Here is a 22,757-nt window from a genome sequence, read left to right on the forward strand (position 1 = left end):
GGTTATGCTGAAGAGAATTTCTTTGGATGTAAAAATGAAATTGGCTGTACAACAGAATATTTATTTTGTAGCGAAGGAGGCAGAAGTAGGTATGAATTTGAGTTTTCTGAATGTATACATTAAGAGAGTGAAGGTTACTTTATTTAATACATTTGTACTTATCTCTTTTTCAGCACAGTCTAATGTGAGTTTGATTATGAGAAGGGTCTGGAAAAAGTCCTGTTGTCATGACTGGAGGAATATTCAAGTTTTTTTGTTGACTAAAAGTCGTCTTCATGAGTATGTTAAGGTCTTATCCCTTACAAGTGCATCTCCATCTGTTCCCCTAATATCTGAGCAGTACAGTGGCCCTCCTCATCCCCTGCTCGCCAAAAAGAGCCTTATCTCAGCATAAATCACACACAATAGTTGGCTACCTGTGGCATTAGCACCCTGAGCGGGGGTGCCAGCCAATTAGTGGGCTAGGAACTTAGGCTTGAACCGCTGTTGTAACACCATCTTCCAAGCCGCCTGACGGCCGGCTCCCATCTTCCCCCGTCCCTGTTTATTTTTTCTTTATTACCCCCATATTTTATTCTTTACTACCCCCTTACTGTATTTCGGACCTCGCTTCCTCTCAGCTTCCCACGGCCGCCATGGAAAGGGAAGAGGAGCATGTTGGTAAAGGATTTTCCTTCCTATAACGGGGCACGTGCAGCGTCACAGTGTAGGAAGGAAAATCCTTTATTTAGCACCCCGGGTTGCCGCTTAATAGCCTTATGTACTCGTTCCATGGGCAACAAGCGTGGTGCGGTGGGGAGGGGGCTAGTAACGGCCCAGGGCCCATGTTAATGGCCCTCTCTTCACTCGGGATGTTAACTTCGGCTGCTGGCCCTTACCCCCGGTGTGGCCTGTGGTACGGGTACATAACGCCACATTAACAACAGTTCGTTCTTGGTAATGCTTTGCCTTAGTTTTGTGAAGCAAACATTGGTGATGTCACTCCGTGCTTCAGGGATTTGGGGTGCTGTTCCACATGGTTATCAGTAGTAGTTGTGGAAAGCAGCATTATTTTTAATTGGTATTGTACACACAATAAAGCCCCAAACATAAAAATACTGGCATTAGCTGATTTTATTCCCATGAAAAATGTATTCACTTAAAAGTACCAGCCCCCGAATAAAATATCAGAGACCCAATATCCCTTCTCAGCGCTGCTCTCATTCAGGAGGGGTGAGCAAGTGCCACGTTTTAACAATGCACTGTTGCCCGGTGGCTGAGCTTCGCCAACTCAAACTCCAAGGAGTTCCCCTTCCTTTAATGACCAGGTATGGTAGTGGGTGCATCTGTCATCTCACCTCACCAACTGGAACATTCGTTTCAGGTACGACTCAATCTCCTTCACAGCATCCTGCAAAAGCCGGCGGTTGGTTCCCACACCAACATAGGTCATTCTGTAAACCGCTACTAAGGTCTCGACCAGTCTCCCCAATGGATGCAGCGGCGTGTCACAGGCCTGCGGAAAAGCAGACAATTACCCACCAACATAACACAATAATGAAAGAGAAAATATGCATGTATTGCACTCCAACATTAGGAAAAGGCACAAAGATGTACATACCAACCAAAATCTACAAAAATGCAAATGCTTACCAAGTTGGTAAGTCTGATGCTGTAGCATGCTTATGTATTGTGTATTGTGCATTCTAGTATAAGTGGTAACAGACATACAAAAAGCAGCTTACAGTGGCTGTCAGTATGCTTGTGTCCACTCAGTGTCACCTTTGCACCTTGGGTGATGAGGTACATGATGTGCAGTCTTTACCTGCCAGTGACAAGGCTATTTGAAGTCCTGCCAAAGAATTTGATATAGTTTTACTTATGTTGGTATGCCTCAGACAGGGCTCCAGATCGTGTTGTGGTAGTATTTTACTCCTGATTTTGTTAAAATTATAAGTAAAAGGATTTTTTGGGCAATGTATTCCTAAAACAGAGCTCTGTTTGTAATCTTCACTTCTTTGTGCTTAGTATGACTGAATCTAAAAAGATGCATTTTTACCTTAAAATTGCTCTTCAGATCAGGCAGCGAATAATATTACAGCACATTCCTTTGGCAGTACTCTGTTGCCACTGTCCAAAACATATCCATTGAGATATGCGGGTGAAAGAAGAGGGCAGCATCCTAGGGTTCCTATTTTTTTGTTTGGTGTTTGTTCCCAATTTTTTGTTGGAGCAATTACCTTTTTTAGGGTATGAAAGTGGCTTGTATGTTTTTAATATGAGGGATTGAACGGAAGGGTCGTATTCTGTGTTTATAGATATTGCTAACATACAAGAACTGTTGAGCTAGCACTATGCAGGGATCTGCACACAAAGGCTTGTGTAAGTAGGGTCTCTCTCTCCCTCAAGCACCAACACACACAATGCATAACTTGCACTCTGAGTGGCTTCACAGAAATTATTAAGAGGGGGTTACACTCAATGGTGTGAACCTGAAGCCTAGATGAGGGTGCACCCAGAGTCTTGTTGGTGGCCTCTTTCTCCCTCACAAACACAAATTAGAGGCTGAGACTGTAGCTGTATGTAGATGGAAGAGGTCCGATCACGCAGTAGCAGCATATACTTTGCTTGCACACTGCAGGTTGCTGCACAAATCTTACCAGGGTTGCATGATGGGAATTCATTCATCAGCAGCAGGGAAACTTTGCTTCTTAATGCCGCTAGATCTCTCTGATGCGTTCAACCTAGTCGACCACGACAAACTCTGCGCCACTCTTTCCAACAACTTTAACTTCTCCAAGGACACCGCCAAATGGGTTAAATCCTTCCTAGCAGACAGAACTTCAAGAGTGTCCATCGGCAAAGCTTCAGCTGACCCCATTCTAGTCCCTATAGGCGTTCCTCAAGGATCCTGCCTTTCCCCCATCCTTTACTACAATGCTTACACCAAGCTACTATTCAGAGCCCTGGATGCCATGGGTGTCATCTACACCAACTTCGCTGAGGACACCCAGATCCTTATCCTTCTATCAGGCAACCATGAGCAGGACAATCTGCTCATCAACCAAATGTATGCTCTAATCCAAAACTGGATAGCCTACAATAGTCTCTGACTTAATGACGAAAAAACAGAGCTCATAATTGGATCTGCCCCCAGAATAAACTCTCTTCAGCCTGCTTTTGCATCCTTCACCATTGATGGCACCATGATCCCAGTACTCAGGTTAAAACTCTCAGTGTCCACCTAGACGCCAACTTATCTATGACAAAACAAGTTAATGCCCTCTCTTCAGCCACCTCTTACACCACCAAGCTCATCTCCTTAAGTCGTAAATTCCTCACACCAAATAACTGTATTACCTTAGCAAGAGCTCTTGTACTCTCAAAGCTCGACGACTGTAATGTACTCCTCCTAGGCACGTCTAATGCTAACTTGTCCAAACTCCTACTCATGCAGAACAAAGCCCTTCGAGCACCACTGGGAGTAAAAAAGAATGAGCACACCTCGACCATCAGGAGAAACAACCACTGGTTACCCATCAAGTCGAGAATTATATTCAAAACCTTATGTATTACACACAAATGCATTGCCAACAAAGCCCCCAAATACATTAACAACACAGTCACAAAAAAAGCTCCCACCAGACTCCTCAGATTCAGCAACAGCACTCTCCTTGCTATTCCAAGATTCAAAAGCACGAGAGCCGAGGGCAGCAGCTTTAAAGTTCTAACCCCAAAACACTGGAAAGCTCTCCCTGACAAACATCCAAAACGAAGAATCCCACCAGCTATTTAAAAAAATCACTGAAAACCTGGTTATTCAACCATTCCTATTTTATTTCGGTATATTTGTTTCCTGTCACCTTATGCCTATAACTGCGAAGACTGTAATTTTTGAAGTGTCTCTAACTACGCTGTGATACCTCAGGATCTGGACGGATAACAAATGTAATAAATAAAAAATAAAAAAATAAATAAGAGCTGAAATTCTATTTCTTTTTTCTTCCTACACCCTCCTCTACATGAGTGACGCCATCTCCAAATTTCGTAGATACTGCTCTGTGCAGAATTCTTTCGCGCGGTAACATAGCAATAAACCTCTATTTATTTTGTTTAATTGGTTTTAGAACTGCCATGTGCAGCAATATAACATACGTTGTTCAGAAAAGTAGCTGTGATTTTCTTTCCCCACATTGGACATTACTTAACTTCCATTTGTCTACAAAAAGCTTGACCAATCAATGGTCCTGTGACTGAAGAAAGCAAACAAACATTTTATGCCATTTGTTGCCCTTAAGAAATGTTCACTGGTGTGGGAGAGAAGAACAAGTTACTTAACCCGGTAACATTCTTTCTATTGGATGTTCCTCCCACGTATTCCTCATCTTAGGATACATCTTCCAGCCTCAGCTGCTTCAGTTTTTTTTCAACACTATGCTGTGTATCGATACGGTCGACTCAATGTCCCACGAAGGCTTCCATCCCAAAGTCAATGCCATTGTCGGTATAGATGGCACACGCAGAGCCCGTTGGCTTCAGTTGGCTTCAGTTCTGATTTTACCCCTTCCTCATGAAGAATTACCAGCCTCAGTGAGTCCTAGACAGTACTAGACTCTGAAAGAGCGTAAAGTGCAATGCCTGCAAATTCTACAGCGCGGTAGGCTGGGAGGGGGGATGAGGAATACGTGGGAGGAACATCCAATCGAAAGAATGTTACCAGGGGTAAGTAACTTGTTCTTCGAATGGATTGTGTCCTCCCACATATTTCGCATCTTATGATAGACTTCCAAAACAGTGTTAGGTTTTGGAGGCAAGGAGTACAAATTTTCAGTTTCAAGACTTGTCATGGATCGAGAACAAGACTGCTTTCCCAAATCCTCCTTCCTTGCTAGAGGATGAATCCAGACAGTAATGCTTTGTAAAAGTGTGGATGATAGACCAAGTAGCTACCGCACAAATGTCTTATCAGCACCCCTCATTCAAGAACGGAAGATGTTGCTATGCCCCTTGTGGAATGGGCTCTTAGGCGTACTGGCCACTTTGCAGCACCCTGAAATAGCCAGAATTATCAGTCCGGTCAAAGTTTGCTTTGTGACTGGAAGACCCAGTTTGTGTCCAGTATAGACAATGAAAAGTTGGTTGTGTTGATGGAACTTTGCCATCCAAGAAATGTTAAAGCTCAATGCCCTTCTGGGATCAAGACTATGCAGCCGTTCCTCTTTTTTGCCAGATTGAGGGGACAGATAGAAAGTTGGAAGCACAATTTTCTGGGCTACATGGAAATCTGACAATTTTTGGCAAAAAAGGTTTAACCCTAAGGCCAACCTTATCCTTGTAAAAATGGTAAATGAAGGCTTACTAGATAAGGCCTGCAACTCACTCACCCTGCAGGCTGATGTTAACGCAACTAAAATAAAGGTTTTCAGTGTTAGCAGTCTTAATGGACATGAGTGGGGTGGCTCAGGACAGTACCACAGCGGCGAACGCTTCTCCCTGCCTTGACTATCGATGCGGGAGAGCCACAGGTACCTCTGACACACAATGCTGCATTCTTCAACCTCGATTCCTGGTCTTAAGTTTCCTATTCTCGAAGGTTCATGAAAGTAACAGTCTTTCATCGAAAAGGCCAAGGGCACTTCCCTCCATGTAATCCTCTTCGGTTTTGCCTTCTTTCACCTTGTATTAAACTGCCATCTTGCAACCGCTGCTTCCTCGTGTGCTTTGCCTTGCTCACAGTGTGCTTTTGTGCTCCGCCTTTTATCCGTGTGTGGAAGCGTGATGAAAGTCAGGTGTGTGTAATGGTCAGTTGGCTGTTAGTCCATTTTCTCTCACAGTGAGCTGTCTCTGAGAAAGTGCTTGTGTTAGGAAAGGGGAGGGGGGGCTTAGTTCCTAGGTATCCTACTTTGTAGGACAGGTTAAAGGTGTTAAAGGGAACGGGATACCGCGTCTCGCCATCCGGTGTCTCACTTCCACTCCCCGATGACCCCTCACCCAGGTGATCCTCCCACACTGGTCCACCCCCAGGAACGGGATCCAAAAGCGATGGGCTGTGTCCTGGACACCTGGATGACAGATCCCCGTGGACATACAGGTGAAGCGTCTTTAAACATACCTACAGTGGCACGTTCACCACCGAGGGTTCCTTTTTTAGAAAAAAGAGCCGACGTGGGAACAAGGTCCAAAAAGAAAAACAAGTGAGAGAATCCATAGTAGTTAACATTTCTAGTAAAACCCTAACTGATAATCAGCTTGACATTCTGAATAAGGGACTTTCATTCGCTCCAGCAAGTAACTCTACTTTATTGAAGAGAAAATCAATTTATATTTGTTATTACGGAAAATCAAACTTAAACTGTTTTTTGCTACGCAAACCTTTGATACAGCGGTTGAAGAAATTGAGGAAGGATTGGAAATGAAACCTAAGAGTTTGTTTGATCCACCAATTGAAAATCCAGTGGTTAATATGTTCTAATTTAAAGTGGAAAATGACTTGAAGAAAATCAAGTTTAATTCAAAATTTCCGGTTAACCTTAAAGAGTCACAGCTTAAAGACATTGAGGCTTTGGCTAAAGATTTGGACTTAACGATTAAACCAGCAGACCAGGGTGTGGCAGTAGTAGTTATGGACTCTGCTTTTTACCATACCCAATGTCGGGCGATGCTGAATGATAATACCACCTATCTACGGTTGGACAGAGATCCAACCTTACAGATTAGGTCTGTAATTGAAGATTGTGTTAATAAAGCTTTTGATAATGATTGGATCTCTATCAAAACCAGGTCTTTCCTTCTTAAAAAACATCCGATTATTCCAGTACTGTATGGTCTTCCAAAGATCCATAAAAACACATCACATCCTCCATTGAGAACCATTGTTGCAGGAACGGACAGCATTCTAGATCCTTTGTCTAAATATGTAGATAAGATTTTACAACCTCTAGTGAAGTTGATACCGACCTATTTAAGAGATACAACTGATTTTCTATTGAATGTCAATGAAATTGTTTGTTCATCTTCAAAATGTATTCTGTTCTCAATGGATGTGTGTAGCCTGTACACCTCAATTCCACATCAGGAAGGAATTGAGGCGGTAGAGTGGTTACTATTACAGTCTGTGAATGTAGAATGTGATCCAGTTGGTGGTTGAATTCATCACGATAATTTTGCACAACAGTTACTTTAGGTATCAAGACTTTCTTTACACAAGTTTCTGGAACATCCATGGGGTCAGCGATGGCCTCATCGTATGCCAATATTTACATGTACTGGTTTGAAAAGCAGTTTGTTCTAGATAAAGTTGAATGGTCGAGTAGGATCATCGTTTGGAAAAGGTACGTCAATGACATTTTCCGTGTATGGTGTGGCTCCAAAAGGGACCTCAAAGAGTTTTTTGATTATTTAAACAGAGTACATCCACGTATAAAATTTACTTTGGAAATTGGTGATCCCAAATTGCACTTTTTGGATGTTCAGTTAGAATTGGTCAACAATCAGGTCAAAACATCTCTCTTTCACAAACCGACAGATGTTAACAACCTATTACACTATGCGAGTTTTCATCCAAAACCAATGATGGCTAGTCTTCCATATAGTCAGATTTTACGTATTAAGAGAATCATTACTGACACTGATGAGTTTAAAACTGAATGTGAGACACTTTCACAAAAATTCTCAGCAAGAGGGTATCCAGTACAACTTCTGAATGAAGCCCAGAATAGGGCGCTCCCGATCACAAGGGAGCAAATGCTCACCCCTAAGGCCAAGAAGGAGCCAGCTGCAATACTGCACATCTCTAAATTTTCCAGCCAAAGTTGGCATGTTAAAAGAATTATACACAAACATTGGTCGATTCTCCATCACGATCCTCTACTTCTGGAATTGTTCCCAAGCCCACCAATGATGGTTTATAGAAGAGGTAGAAATATTAGAGATAGAGTTGTGAGAGCGGAAAGAGGCCAGAAGGAAACCCAAATGACATTGGCTACCAAAAAAAAGGGTACATTCACTTGCTTGACATGCAGTCACTGCAATAATGTGGCTAAAGGAGAATATATTCTTCACCCACATACAGGTAAAAAAATTAAGCTTAGAGATTTTGCTACTTGTAGATCTACAGGGGTGATATATAGCATTAAGTGCCCGTGTGGGTTAATGTATATTGGACAGACAGCCAGATCGGCTCTTGAAAGATGGACGGAGCATAAATCTTACATCTGATGTAACAATGTAAAATCTTCAGTGGCTAGACATTTTAACATGTCCGGACACACTATTGCGCAATTAAGTTTCAATGTTTTGGAGGTGGTGAAGAAACCCCCCAGAGGGGGTGACTTCATGAGAATATTGGCTCAGAGAGAGATGTTTTGGATTGACCTCTTGGATATTTTAACTCCAAGAGGTCTCAATGAGGAGTTTTCCTTGAATTGTTTTATCTAGGAGAATTGGTATGGTTGGAAAAGGGTTCATGACTTTAAATATGCACATATAGATGAGATCTAGGTCTCATGCAGTGGTTTCTTTCCTCCCAGAGTTGCAGACTAGGTGATGATTCTTTTGTGGTGAATGTATGAGTTGGTGGTTTGGTCGTTTAAGATTAGCACGGGTTTTTAGGAGTTTAGCTCCTATGCTTTAATTTCCTTGTCTGGGTATATATTGGTATATTGTAGTCACTATGAATTCCGTTATGCGTTGTGTTTTCTTCTAGGGATTTTATGTATTATCAGTAGTTATTATTAGTAGTTATGTATTATTCATTGTTGATTCTTTAGTTTATATGAATATTTTTTTAGTGAGTCTTTCGTCTGTTTGTCTTTTATTGGAGACTTGTTCTTTTTTCTCCTCCCTTTTCTTTTTTTGTGTTTTGGCACTATTTAGGTGAGGAGTTATTTTTTCGAGTGTTATTGGCACCTCGTTGTAAATTATTATTCGGTTATTTTCTTTTTATTGTTTCATTTACATGTGCGTGTATGAAGGGTTAGGCAATATGTTGTTGCTGTTATTTGACTTTGTTTTCCCTAAGTGAATTTAACTTTCCAATAGCATGTAGCAGAAGACTTTAGCTTCTTTTTGCTGGCAGGTTTCATTTCCTGTGTGCATATAGAATTACACGTAGTCGGCATCGCTCGCTATCATTGCTCAGTATCCGAGTGTCATGTGACTTCGTCATGTGACCACCCGGAACTAGCATAAATAACGTTAGGAATTGCATTTGCGGTTTGGAAGCGATGCGTGTGAATGGGAGAGGATCCGCCCTACTTAAATGTGAAGCGGGGAGTCTCATAAGGTAAGATCTAGCCCTTTGGGCGGTGTTTTCTCATTGGAGAGTTGTATTGCTGTAAAGGGCCATTATGTGTTTATTTTATTAGTTTCACAGTACGATTCCACAAAAGGCAGGATGCCTTACGCTAGATGCAGATTTTCCATGTTCTGAAACTATCTGAAGTCAGTGCACTGTGATAGGTTGGCAGGAATATGCTTGAGGTAAATATATCACTGTGGAGGTTTGGTTAGATTCACAAGTTTGGTCTTCACTGAGGTTGGGTATTTTATTTCAATTTTAATTTGTAGTTTTGAGCACAGGTGGTGGCAGAAGGTTCATTTTGATTTTGGTGGTGCACGGATTGGCTGCTGGCTTAATTTAGGTGCACTTGAATATGGTTTTAATTTAGTTGTTTTAGTTCAGTTCGTTTAGTTGGTGTTCAAATATGTGTTTTGGCATTTTAGAGTTCTTCAATCATACCATTTTGCTGACGACTGCAGGAGTCTCCGCAGGGATCCTGGTTTCTGTGCATGTTATGCACAGACGTACATTGAACATTCTTTGGCAATACTTTCTATACAAGGTACATAATAATGTTTTTTTATTTGACTTGGGCAGATTCTTTTTGGGGTTTACTTTTGGAGTCACACCAGTTGCATTAATGTGATTAAACATCCACATGAACATGTATTACTTCTTTGGATATGTGTGTATACATGACATTTAATGAACAGCTTTTGTAGAATTTGTTTAGGCAGGTGAAAATTTGATTAAATCATGAGATGAGTGTTAACTCTGTATATATCTGTATTTGCAGATCTTCTGCTCCTGAAGAAGGAGTTATTCCCCAAAACGCGTAGAGCTTGAAGCTGTATTCTAAAGTTGGGAGTACATTTCTTTATCTGTTTTGTTCTGTTTTCCATGCTGGCCATATGTGAAGCCATATGATATCTGTTTTTCTTGATTCTAGCGAATATATGTTGTTATTTATGTTTTAACCTGATATTTCTGTATATAAAAGTTTAAATGTTCTGAAAATTGACTGATTTATTTCAGTATGTAAGGTGTGCAGGGGACGGGAGTGTCTTCAAGTTTAGACACTTTTTGGTTTACATCTTCAGGTTTTTCACAGACTTGGCAGCTGCGTGTGAGGTCTGCAGCTTCTCTAGATTTTGTCAGCCTTGCTGCCAAACAACTGGGTGCCATCAAAGGGCATGTTGAGGAGACTGTACTGCACGTCTGGTGCAAAACCTGACTTCCACAACCATGCAAATGTGCGTATTACTGTGCTTGCCACCATGGCTCTGCTGATACTATCAGCTGAATCCAATCCTGATTGCAGGGACTCGCACATAGCCTCCTTGCCACCTCTTACAATGCTCAGGAAGCCATCTCTCTCTTCCCCTTCGGGAATATGGTCAGCCGCTGTAGTTACACAGTCCTACAGGGTGAATGTTAAAGCACAAGTGGAATTTGCGGACTTGAGCACCATGCTTCCTGCAGAAAATACCTTTCTTGCCCAAGCGTCAAAAAGCTTATCATCCCTACCTGGTGGGATGGTAGGGGTATGCAGTCTGTTTCGAGGTTGACATCACTGCCTGAACAGCTAGGCTTTCAGGAGTTGGTGTTTTGAAATTACCAATTTCTGGAGATCTACATGAAAAAGGAAGTATGGGATCCTTTTGTGGAACTTTATCCTTTATCCAGAATGTCTGTAAGGTCGTCTTGATCAGACGGAGAAGTAGGTCTGCCCCATGCCATAAAGTCAATTACTCTAGTCATCAGATACCGATAAGAAGCATCTGCATGGTCTGCCGGATCCATCTCGGGTGAAGTGTCAACCCCACTAGCTGACTGCAAACTGCAAATTCTCAGATAAATCCATTAGCCTTGATTCTTGTGAAACAATGCTTTCTGGGACGGTAGATGTGCTTAACTCCAATCCAAATGGTGGATTATCTTGATCTGGGGGGTTTGTATTCCTCATAAATTGAGGATAAAGAGTCATCTTTCTTTGGTAGTGGTTTATAAGATTTCTGAATCTCCTTTGGTTTGGAAGATACGGCGTCGATGATCTTGACACTAAAAAGTGTCAACGACTTTTCCGTCTATGCTAAAGGCGTCGACAATACTCTCTCTCTCTCTCTCTCTCTCTCTCTTTCTCTCTCTTTCTCTCTCTCTCTCTCTCTCTCTCTCTCATTTTGTTGCACAGGTTTTACTCTTCTCGAGGAGGGAATCCGATAAACTTGAAGTGGGCGATTTATAATGCCTTTTCTTCTATAACCTCGAAAATGACGAAGAGTGATGGGACCCCTCCTGGATCGTGAGCAATTTTTCAACGTTTTCCTTTGAGGCGATTCAACTCTCCACTCATCGGATTATCGTTTCTTCAATAAAGTCATCAAAGGAGTTTAGTAGGGGGCCTTCCTGCTGCCAGTTTCCCCTTATGCTCTTTTAGAGCCTTACCCATCATTGACTGACAGGATTCACAGTCCGCTTTTATGTTCGATGCAAAGGCACCAGAGACCCACCCAATGGGCGTCTACAAGGGACGTCTTGGCGCCGCAGTTGTAGCACCTCTTGAACCTGGTTTTTCAGGGCTCAAGGTGCTGAAAACAAGGCAATAGTAATCAAACAAAGTTTTCTCACAGAAAAAACTGAAGCGTGTTGTAATTCTTGGAAGCGTTCGCTATCACGGGAAAACTAAACTGAAGCCAATGGGCACTGAGCATGCCATATATACTGACAAGGACGTCGACTCCAGGATGGAAGTACTCAAGGGACATTGAGTTGAGCGTATCGATGCACAGCACCCTCTGTCGAAAAAAACATTCTGAAGCAGCTGACACTGGAAGATGTATCATAAGATCAGGAATACGTGGGAGGACACAATCCAGTAGAAATGTCCTTAGTAGACGGACTTAGTCAAGCACATTAGTTACCTTTTGGTAATGTTCTTTCTGATGGATATACCTCCCAACGATTGATCGTCTAAGATATTATAGCTCCAACACAGCTGACCTTCAGAAACTTTTCTGAAACCATGGGGCGCACCACGGCTCTGCGTCAACTGTGCTTGATGTCTTCACATGCCCTGCGCCGGACACGGCCCGTAAATATTGTGACGCAGAGCGCCAAGACCTCAGTTTTGCCTTTTCTCCTAGCACTCAGTTGCTGAGGGATTGCAGAACCTATGTAAGTGTACTAGCTATTTGCCAAGGGGGGCAGGTTGGGAGGTCTATGAGGTATCTGTGGGAGGACCATCCACAGAAAGAACATTACTGAGAGGTATATTTTTTATACCGCTAGTGGATTCCTTCCTCCCATTGATTGCTAATCCATGTTAGACTACCATAGCAGTACCTAGTTCTGGAGGAGGGAGCAGAGCAAATGGACACCTAAACCAGAAAACTATTGAGCGAGGACTGCTCGGCAGAAGCGAGTATCCTGACCTAAACGGGATTCAGGCAGTAATGTTTGGCAAATGTGTTTAGAGAAGCCCATATAGCTGCTTGGCAAATGTCCAAGACAGGGACACCCCTTTGTAGGGCAGATGTGGTAGCTAGACCTCTGGTATAATGAGCCCTAAGACCTTCAGGCACATCCTTCCCAGCCAGATCATAGCTTTCAGGAATGCAGAGAATGATCCACCTCAACAGGGTGTGTTTAGTAACAGCCCTCCCAGCAACAGTACCAGCATAACCCACAAAGGCTGGCCATCTTTCCTAATATCCCTCCTCCGAGTGACTTAGAAACTGAGAGCCTGCACTAGGTGCAACAGATGAATCACTCCTCTGCCTTGGAAGGGTGAGGTGGAGGAAAAAACACTGGAAGAAAGATCTTCTAAGACAGACAAAAATGTGAGACCACCTTCAACACGAAATTGAAATCCCACGCCCGTTCCACAAGCTGGCGTGTTGGAAACACAATGCACTCACCATAACTGTGGCAATTATGAAGACAGAGCATTGTTCAGGGGTTCTTTGGAAAACCAAGATAGTGGATAGGTACCAATTTACAGAACCAATCTGTAGGCCCACATGGCCCAAAAAATCCAAAACAGAGGTTATAGAACAGGTGAAAGGGTCCAGATCCTTCTCCCGGTACCAAGCCGAGAATTTACATCATCCGCAGGCATAAATGGACTTAGTGGCGGTCCTCTGGGTTGAGAGGGGCATATCCAGGACGTCGTCCGACAAGTCTTGCTCTTTGTACCTCAGCCAAGCATGAAGGTTCAAGCTGTTGAGGTTTGGATGGAGGACCCTCCTCTCTGTGTGAGAGAGCAGATTCATTCCCTTCGGGAGGTACCATGGAAGGCAGATGGACATGACCAGTCATTTTGACACCAAGTTTTCCAAGCCCAGTCCGGAGCAATCAAAATCCAATGTGGACGGAACAGGCATAGGCTCCTGAGACCAAACGATATGACAGAAATCGGGGGGGGGGGTTCAGAGATCAGGTTGAAAGTCTAGTCCAGCGTTCCTCAGAGCTCCCTGCCAAGGAAATTCCCTGAAACAGAACAATTTGCACTTCCTGTTCAAACTGGAAGCAAAGAGGTCCACTGGAGGAGTCACCCCCAAGGGGAGACGGTCTCCAGAACTTCCTGGGAGTGCTCCCCCTCATGGAAGGCCACACTCTGCCTGCTCAAGGCATTCACTATGACATTCTCTATTCTGGCGAGATGATCTGCCATCAGAGATGCATCATTTTCCTGAGCCCAGAACCACAGTCTCATTGCTTTTCAGCACAGAAGCAAGACCCTATACCACCTCCCTTGCTGCAGTAGTGCATAGCTGTTGTGTTGTCCATCAAGACCAGCTGTCATGCATGCTGGACATTTTACCTCTGGAACTCCGTCTGTACGCAGAACGGGTTATGCTCATAGAACTGCTAGACCGTTTTATTCGAGATGGAGGTTGTTTGATGCATTACCAGGAAAACAACGTCTGCATTATTCACGTCGTTGAATTCATGTGATTCAGGATAGTCACGTGTTTTACGGCAGAACGTTCATAAGCAGCGTGGATACGTGGCTCGCTGCTTCTGATTGAACATTTTGGCGTTTTGGTAGCTGAACTTTTCCTCTGCGTCCTTGCATCTCGTCAGTTGCTTCCTTTGCCTTCATTGACGTGTTCCTTCACACGCAATCTCCTGTATCTGCCTTCAGCAGGTTTTGTTAGCGTGTCTTCTCACACGCGGGTTCATGTTTCATTTGTATGCCGCTTCCCTGTCCGCGTGTAAGTTTCTGCTTTCAATCCCACGTGGACGCTGGAACTCTTCAAGCGCGGCTGTCCTGGCTGCGTGTACTTGGTTCGCGTGTAAAATCACACACGGACGCTGGAACTCTTCAAGCGCGGCTGTCCTGGCTGCGTGTACTTGGTCTGCATATATCCAGCATGCGGTTGATTTGAACCTGTGAGGAAATAACAGGTGGACTCATTTCAATTTTGTTCTGTTCCTGGTGGGAAAGGAAGGTGTATCTACAACTTTTATTTGAAGGTGTCTGTGCACAGAACTATGGACGCTATCCTGTGGTGCACCAACCCGGTATCTAGCGAGAGCCTTGTGCCGTTCGGGATAAGTCTCCCTTACTAACCTTCCCTCCTTTGTCATTTTTTTTTTCCTGGATTCTTCATTGCCTTTGGTGGATACTCCAGTTCTAAGCCTACAGGTTAGTGTTGGAATTTGCATTATTGCCATTCTATCAGAGAGGTTAGTTGAGATAGTTTCTCATTATGCTTTATTTTTCCTAGGCTGCCTTCCTATTCCTATTCCTCTTCCACACCCTTTCCAGTGATCCTTCTCTCTGCCTGTTTTACCAGTCAGAGAGTTGTATCATTTGGAAGGTCTAAATTGACATCAATTCTATCAAATCGTGTGAATTCAAGGATCCGGAAGACCCCGATCAATTGCATCCTTTTTGGTTACCGTATCCTTTTCATAAGATACTTCAGGGATTTATGACACCAGCACACACTTGCCCTTCACAGACCCGTAACGATTTACCAGCGCCTGACTTGCCGGAATAACTGGGGCATTACAGCCCCGACATTCAGGTAAGTCAGGTGCCGGTAAAATGTTAATCCCCATTCCTGTGGCGTCCCATAGGACTCCATGGGAATGGGGACCACGGAAGCACCGGCACCGTTAATAACGGTGCCGGTGATTTTGTGAAAGTCTGCTGGCGTGTGCTGTTCCGCCCGCCAGGGTTAGGCCTGGCGGGCGGAACGGCATACGCCAGCAGTCTCGTAGTTTGCCGGTCCAGAAACAACAGTGCGGTGCCAGTAAGCTTACCGGCACTGTTGTTTCTGGACCGGCAAACTTGTAATGAGGGCCATTGTCTCACAGGGGCACCCCGCAAGATCTCGAGAAACTACTCAAAACTAACAAAAGGTCTGACATGCTCCTCTAACACTGAGACCCACTGACACTTGTGGAGCCACTTAAGTGACTTAATGCGCAATCAGGCATCCGAAATCACCAAAATGTAGGAAGCCATGAGACCCAACAAGTGCAGAAAGGCTGAGGCAGGAATTTTTTCCTGGGACTGGAGGGCTTGACCTCCATGTAAGATGTTCATCAATCAATCCATGGGCAGAAAAGCTCTTCCCAGGCAGGTGTCCAAGACTGTGCTGATAAATTGAAGGTACTGAGATGGCGAAACCTTACACTTCTTTAAGTCTAGGGAGAAGCTCAAGCTGTTCAACAGGCTGCATATACGGAAAAGATGTGCTGATGCCAGGTCTGGGGAGCAAATTCAGACTAGCCAGTCATCCAGGTAAGGAAAGATATGAAAGCCGCCCCTCCTGATGTGAGCCAATACCACTTCTAGCAGCTGTTGGAAGACTCTGGGTGCAGAAGACAGACCAACAACAGGACTTTGAACTGGTAGTGGCAATGGTCCCTAACAAATCTCAGATATTTCCTGTGCTTGATGTGAAATGGCACATGGAAGTAGGCATCCTGAAGATCTGGTGAAACCAACCAGTCCTGTCGATCGAGAGCTGGGAGGTTCCGAGCCAGAGTTACCAATTTGAATTTGTCCTGGCGTAGGTACAAATTCCAAAGCCTCAGATCCAAGATCGGGAGCAAGACTCTGTCCTTCTTCGGAACCAGAATGTAAACTGAATACCAGCCTTTGCCTCATACTGAACATGGTAACAGTTGTATCACGCCCTTCACTAGAAGCTTATGGACCAGAGAGTCCAGAGGCAAAAGAGCTGGTGGAGACTGGTCTGGAGGGCATTGAGGGAAAGGGAGACAATATCCCAGGTGAACGACCTGCAAGGCCCAAGCATTAAAAATGGGATGACACCCTTCCGTACTGAAAAGGGGAATTCTCACTCCCACTCGGAACTGATGAATGAAATCGCCTTCCCAGGGGCTTACACCGCAGAGGTGGAGACACAACCTCTGGGAGTTACTCTGCTTTTAAACCTAGGGAAAAAGCAAGGTTACTGGCTGCCCAAAGGTGTCTGATCTCTTCCACTGTGGGCATGGGATATGGAGGGTCAAAACTCTCTACTTCTACAAGCAGGAGCTGAAGGCTGCTGGACCGCCATGGCCTTAGAGGACTGCAACTTCTGTAAGCAGTCGTCGGGCGTAGCCCCAAAAAGGTTATGTCCATCAAAAGACAAAACCAGGAACTTTGCCCGCACAGAATGGGTGAACCATGAGGTCCTCATCCAGGAGTGCCTCCTTATCATCATGCTCATAGCCATCGCTTGTCCAACAGAGTCAGCCATATCCAGGCCTGATCGTAGTAACTTTCGCGATGACGCATTGCCTTCCTGGATGATAACAAAGCCGTCTCATACCTCTGCTCTTGAGAACGCCGACCATAGACCAAAAGAAAATGTGGCTGGTGCACAGTAAGCATTGACCACTCTAAGAGCAAGACTGCCTAAGGCAAAACCCTACTTCCCCCATGCGTCCGACCTCTTGCTCTACCAGTATGGAGGCAGAGAAGGGAATGCGGATGTCTTTAGATATGCCTTTGCAGCCTGCACCACCAAACTCTCAAGAAAGTTATGATTGGACAGAATAGTTGGTTCAGAACACACTGGATGGTGCTTCTTCACCAGGTCCCGGGTAACTGTGGGGGTGGAGACAGGCTTCTCCCAGGCTTCCAATACTGGAGCCTCTATTACCAGGTTAAAAGGCAGCAAGGTCTCCCTTGGTGGATCGTCATCTAGAATGTCTACCTTTGCACTGAACTTTTGGCCTAGAACGGGCTGACAAGCCGAGTGTCTCAGCTAATTTGGCCACCAATTGTTGGAACAAAGCCTGTGGCTTCCTCGCAGACAGCACCAGCACAATGGGCCTCATTACACGGACGGCGGTAAGGGTTAACGGTCACCGTTAATGGCAACGGTGACCGTTAACCCTTACCGCCATACTACGAGGTCCCTTTGCGGGTTGGAGGATTTAACGCCTGCTTCTTGCAGGCATTAAAATCCAACCCGCTAAGGGACCTTGGAGCTAATTACGGCACCACAAAATTGCGGTGCCGTAATTAGCGCCTTCCCCATTTCCATAGAGCCCTATGGGGCAGAAATGGGAATGGGGAAGGGCAATGGCGGAAAGGGGATTTACCGCCCCTCCAACCTTGGAATGGGGCGGTAAATCCCCTTTCCGCCAAGGCGGTGCCGGTATTTTACCGGCATGAGCCATGGCGCTAATAGCGCCATGGCTCACCGCCTACCGTGTAATGAGGCCCAATGTCCAAATCCGGGTATGCGTCCAGACCACTGGCTCCCTACAAGTCAGAAACCCATACTTGCCAACCCTACCGATTTAGGCGGTAGGATACCGCTTTTTAAGCAGTCCTACCGCCTACCGATTTATTGGCACCAAATACCGATTTAAAAAAAATAATAATAATTTGTTTTTTTTTAACATTTTTTTTTTTGCCCACGCCAGCTCGGGGGTCTTTCAAGAGCTCCCCTGAGCTGGCGTCGCGGGAGAAGGCGCGGCATGCAGGCTTCTGATGTCAAAGGCACCCATGGCGGTGGGCTAAATGTGCCCCTCCACTGTGGGTGCCTTTGACAAAAGGCGCCATTAGCCCCCCCATGCCAGCTCGGGGGAGTCTTCAAGGGCTTCCCCGAGCTGGCGTAGCGGGAGAAGGCGCAGCATGCAGGCTTTTGATGTAAAAGGCGCCCACGGCGGTGGGCTAAGGGCACCCCTCCGCTGCGGGTACCTTTCACAAAAGAGCCACTAGCCCCCCACCACGCCAACTCGGGGGAGTCTTAAAAGGGCTCCCCCAAGCTGGCGTGGTGGCAGAAGGCGTGGCAGGCGCCTCATTGTCATTGAATGCACCCGCGGCGGCGAGCTCATTCAATGACAATGGGCTCCTGACGCGCCCTATTCCTATCATTACCTCCTCGCCTACAGATTTTTGGTCACAGAATGTTGGCATGTATGGAAACCAGCTCCAACAACCCATCTCCCTCACCAGCGAACTCCTCCCTTTACTTCTGTAGGGCACAGGGGTTACATCCCAAAAGGGATCTCTACTTCCTCGAAGATTTCTACCATCTTTGACATGAATGTCTCCATAGGAAGCACACCGTACTCCAGAGGAATACCTGTGTTGCCAGTGCCGACATCAAGGCGAGGGGAGCCGGCAGCAGTAGATTGACGCCCAAGGACTGAGTGTGTCCGCGCAATGATGGGTCTTCACCCATAGTAGCCGGGATGAGCCATTGGGCGTGTGATCACAGTCCTCCACATGATCCCTGCTGGCTTGAACAAGCACGGTGGGCCCTGATGGCACAGATGGTGCCAGGGCCAAAGCCACTGCCCACTGGGGGATTGGTGAAAATGTCAAGCATCTTCAGTCAAAAAGCCTCCAATTCCCATGGGGTGGTAGAATGGTTGGGACATGGTACCAGTGGAACCCTTTCTGGGGAGTCCTTGAAGTGGTGCTTTCTCTTCTTTGACAAAGAAGAAGTGTGAGGCTGAGAGAACTGCTCAATTAATGGAACCTCTGGCAGTTATCTTTTTTTCCTTCTCCTTTTGGGCTGAAGAACAGTCTTCTGACCTCTGCTGCATGCCCCGAGATCTCGAATGAGATTCTCTTGTCATCTTTTTCCCCTTGTGAAAACAGCTGAAGAGTTTAGCAGCCAGCTACCTGAGAGTTTTTGGATACATCGACTGACACGAGCCACAGTCCCAGGGGTCGTGTTTCTCAACCAAACAGTAAAGAAAGAGCTTGTGTTGGTTGGAGACTGACATTTGTCAACCACAGTCAGCACATTGCTTAAAACCCAAGGCCTTCACAGGATTAGGCATTAGCAAAACACAGAGTAGCGTTGTTACTGTACTTTCGTTTTGGCTTCAATAGGAGTGTAAGCAGTTTTACTGCATTGGTAGCCCAATGTAACGTTTGCCATTGGGGCAGAAATTGTTTTTTTTAATCCTGCTCTCTGCCATTTTTTATTTTAGGTCTCCCTTTGTTCAGGGCAAATACATGGTGACCTTAAAATGGCTCTTCTGACCATGTAGGCTCTTTGTGAACCCACATGGCAGCCTCCATATTGGTTTTATTTGGTTTTGACGATTTAGGGCCTCAAGCTCTCCCACTCACATCCTGTGGGTGTGGTCTAGGCTTAGTGGCAGTCCTATTGGCCAACTGTATCATTTGTCCCTAGACCTCTCTAGTGATTGGTTTGTTGGCCTCTGGACAGCCCTTTTTTGCAGTGGCACTTAAGGCCAGGCCTGGTCCCTGCATCCCTCTTTTTCTGTATCATTCTGGAATTTTGGAAGAAGCAGGGTCTTTTGACCTGCTGGAGTTGTTTTCCTGTGACTTCTTTTTAGCCATTTTTAAGCCTTACCTGGCCATACTGGCTGGGTACACTGGTTTGGGCATATCCCATGCCGGTCAGATAGCACAATGAGCTAAGCGCTCACCCCTGATATCTGTGCGCAGACTGCTGTGGCAGTTTTGAATCCCGGCAGCGCCAACTCAGCCTTTCATCCTTCCTAGGTGGATACACTGAATACCACTTTGTGGGATAATAATGTCTTCTGTTATTTCAGTGCTCTGAAACCTATGTGTATTGCGCTTTATAAAAATACATTATTATTATTATCACAGTTTATGTTTTTTGCTTCTGGCGGTCCAGTACAGGCTTTCTGAATTCTCCTGCTGGGTCAGGTGTTCTATGCTGGAAAAGTTTTCGGGGCTGTTTACCACCGCATTCAGCCGTTTACCTCCAGAATCATCTACTTGGCTGTGGGGCACTGCCATCACCTTGAAGTGTGCTGAGACACCAACACCTTGCCTGATCTGCTTCTTGGGACTTCTGAAAGGTGCCTTTAGCCGTTAAACCCATCCTGGGATCGTTTCCTGCTGAGCGGCCACCCTTCTTTGTGCACTAAAATGCTGGGATCCAACTTTGAGGTTGTTCAGTCTTTTTCACCGGACCCCTCACTCCAGGCTTGAAGGTCGTGTCCATGGAAGGCTGTTTGCTCCTTTCCCAGGTCATGAGGGTCGTTGCTGGCTCAGGAAACAAGCCTCTGTAAACCGCATCTGGGAAAAAAGCCTGTATTCACCTGGATGGTTTTCTAATACTAACCAGAGTACTTAACTATGGGTCCAGGGGTGAGTGATTATTACAGATATTACCCACAGGAGTGCCTTTGGTCTGCGGTCAAGATTCTCTGGAGGAGAGTCAACAGCATTTCCCATTGATTTACATTGAGGGTCCTCTTGCTGTGCTTGATATTCCTCTGGGGCTTCTGGTTCATCCTTCGACCTCTGGATCTCTTCATTCAGGGTTCCTCTTGTCCTCTTGAGATTGTTTGCAGCAGAATCTGCATTTGTGGTGTAGAACAGACTTACCTCTATTAAAGCGGATGGCCCATTGAGTTTTATCCCATTGAATCCTATGGAACTTTCTACCTGTCCTTGAACTCCCCTTATTTGAATCTGGACAGTTTAGCAGTACCTCCAAGGGGTTCTGTGAGGTATGGGCCAAGAACTAAAATTTTAGGACTTACCTCTGATCGGTAATGTATTTTTAAAGTCATGCTCTGCATTTATCTCAGTGAGAAGCTGTTTTTACACTGTAGCTAATTTTGGTTGCTGTGTAACTAGTTTTCCCTAAAGTAAATTGCAAAGGCTCCTAATTCTTAGATGGGCCTTTCAATTATTGGAGGCATTTGGCTACTATCTAGATTATTTTACTGGTAGGCTCAAAAGTCTACTTTCCCTTTTCTTCTTATACTTTGCCTTTATGTTTTGGATCCATCGTCCCCCTGGCCTACCATATATAAGAGTCGTGGGTTGTGCCTTCAGGACACTGCACTTAATTGTGCAGGCACATAGGGGAGTGTACCTGCTTTGCTAGGCTGTGTGGTTCCCTTGATTCCCCGTTAATTTATGTTGGATGTCTGAATAGATGTGGGCCCAATATCAAAAATAGCCTCCTTAGATCTTTACTTTTTTTGTAGTATACTATATATTTTATAATATATGTATTATGTTCTAAGTGCTTATTTGACCTGACAGCGATCTATTTGATAAAAGTCTATATTTTTCAGTATACTGGTGTAATGTATTTTTGTGAGATAAGTGTGCAAACTAATTATACCTTTGTGTAAACCTGCTACGCATACCTGAGAGTTAAGCATGGCCACTCTGTTCACATTTCCTACATTTAAGAGAAGTTTGGCTTCCCTTTATTGTCAGGTGTGTTAGACCACCAAAACCCATTACACCCCCCAACCCCAGCATTTAAGGTTGGTGGTTGTAGATCCTTTAAGAGAAGGTTGTACCAACACTGCCTCCGCACAGTAGTTTGAACTCTGTTGAACATATGTTCTTGGGCTAGGGTTGGACTCAATACATTTAGGTACTGTGCGGTCTTATAATTTTATAAGGACTTTATTAACGGTCTTAACATCCCCCACCCATTTTAGGTCATTGTTATGTTTACATCTAACTGTATTCATTCTAAACCTGGTGTGGGTGTCCCAATTGGACACCCAACTGTACATGTGCATATGTGTGTATAGTTTCAACTCCCTTGTAGTATTCTAGCTTAATTCATCTGTGTTGTTAAATACACATTGTTTTGTTGACAATCTAGCTAGAAAATCTCTTGCATACATTGCAATGAAGTCCCCTTTCTAGCTCTCAGGACGGTCAAGTCAGGGACTCAGGGGGGCAGCTTTTCTAAAAGCTTTGCTCGACCGAATGAGATAAAATTAAACTTCATATCAGAATGTATGCAGGTATAATGTTTCAGGCCATTCTTAACTCATGACCCTGACAGATGCTTCTTTACAAGGTGTAGATATAATGGGTCTTGTAAACCCACTATTCTCTTGACATAGAGCCGCCTTCACTAATATCATATTCTGCTTGCTCTGGCCTCTGCCATCATTCCATCTCAAGATCTATGTGTTCATCCAGCTGGCTTATTTTATTTAAGTCCACAATCCAGACTATATATCACAAGATTCAAGCAAATCTCTCTGCCATCTCCTCTACTGAAATTAAAAGAGAATTCAA

The 22,757-nt window shown here is 44.7% G+C and overlaps 1 protein-coding gene across 8 annotated transcripts in view; it reads right to left on the reverse strand.

Moving 5' to 3' along the window:
• ALS2 (alsin Rho guanine nucleotide exchange factor ALS2) overlaps nucleotides 1–22,757 on the reverse strand; it is a 1,241,906-nt gene that overhangs the window by 200,361 nt on the left and 1,018,788 nt on the right. For all 8 annotated transcript variants that reach the window (XM_069615500.1, XM_069615498.1, XM_069615499.1 and 5 more), the window contains one exon: nucleotides 1,338–1,495. In XM_069615500.1, coding sequence (XP_069471601.1) covers nucleotides 1,338–1,495 — 158 coding nt within the window. The remainder of the gene's footprint in view (nucleotides 1–1,337; nucleotides 1,496–22,757) is intronic.

The sequence above is a fragment of the Ambystoma mexicanum genome, chromosome 9 (assembly GCF_040938575.1).
Source record: "Ambystoma mexicanum isolate Mex_15411 chromosome 9, UKY_AmexF1_1, whole genome shotgun sequence".
Taxonomy (NCBI): domain Eukaryota; kingdom Metazoa; phylum Chordata; class Amphibia; order Caudata; family Ambystomatidae; genus Ambystoma; species Ambystoma mexicanum.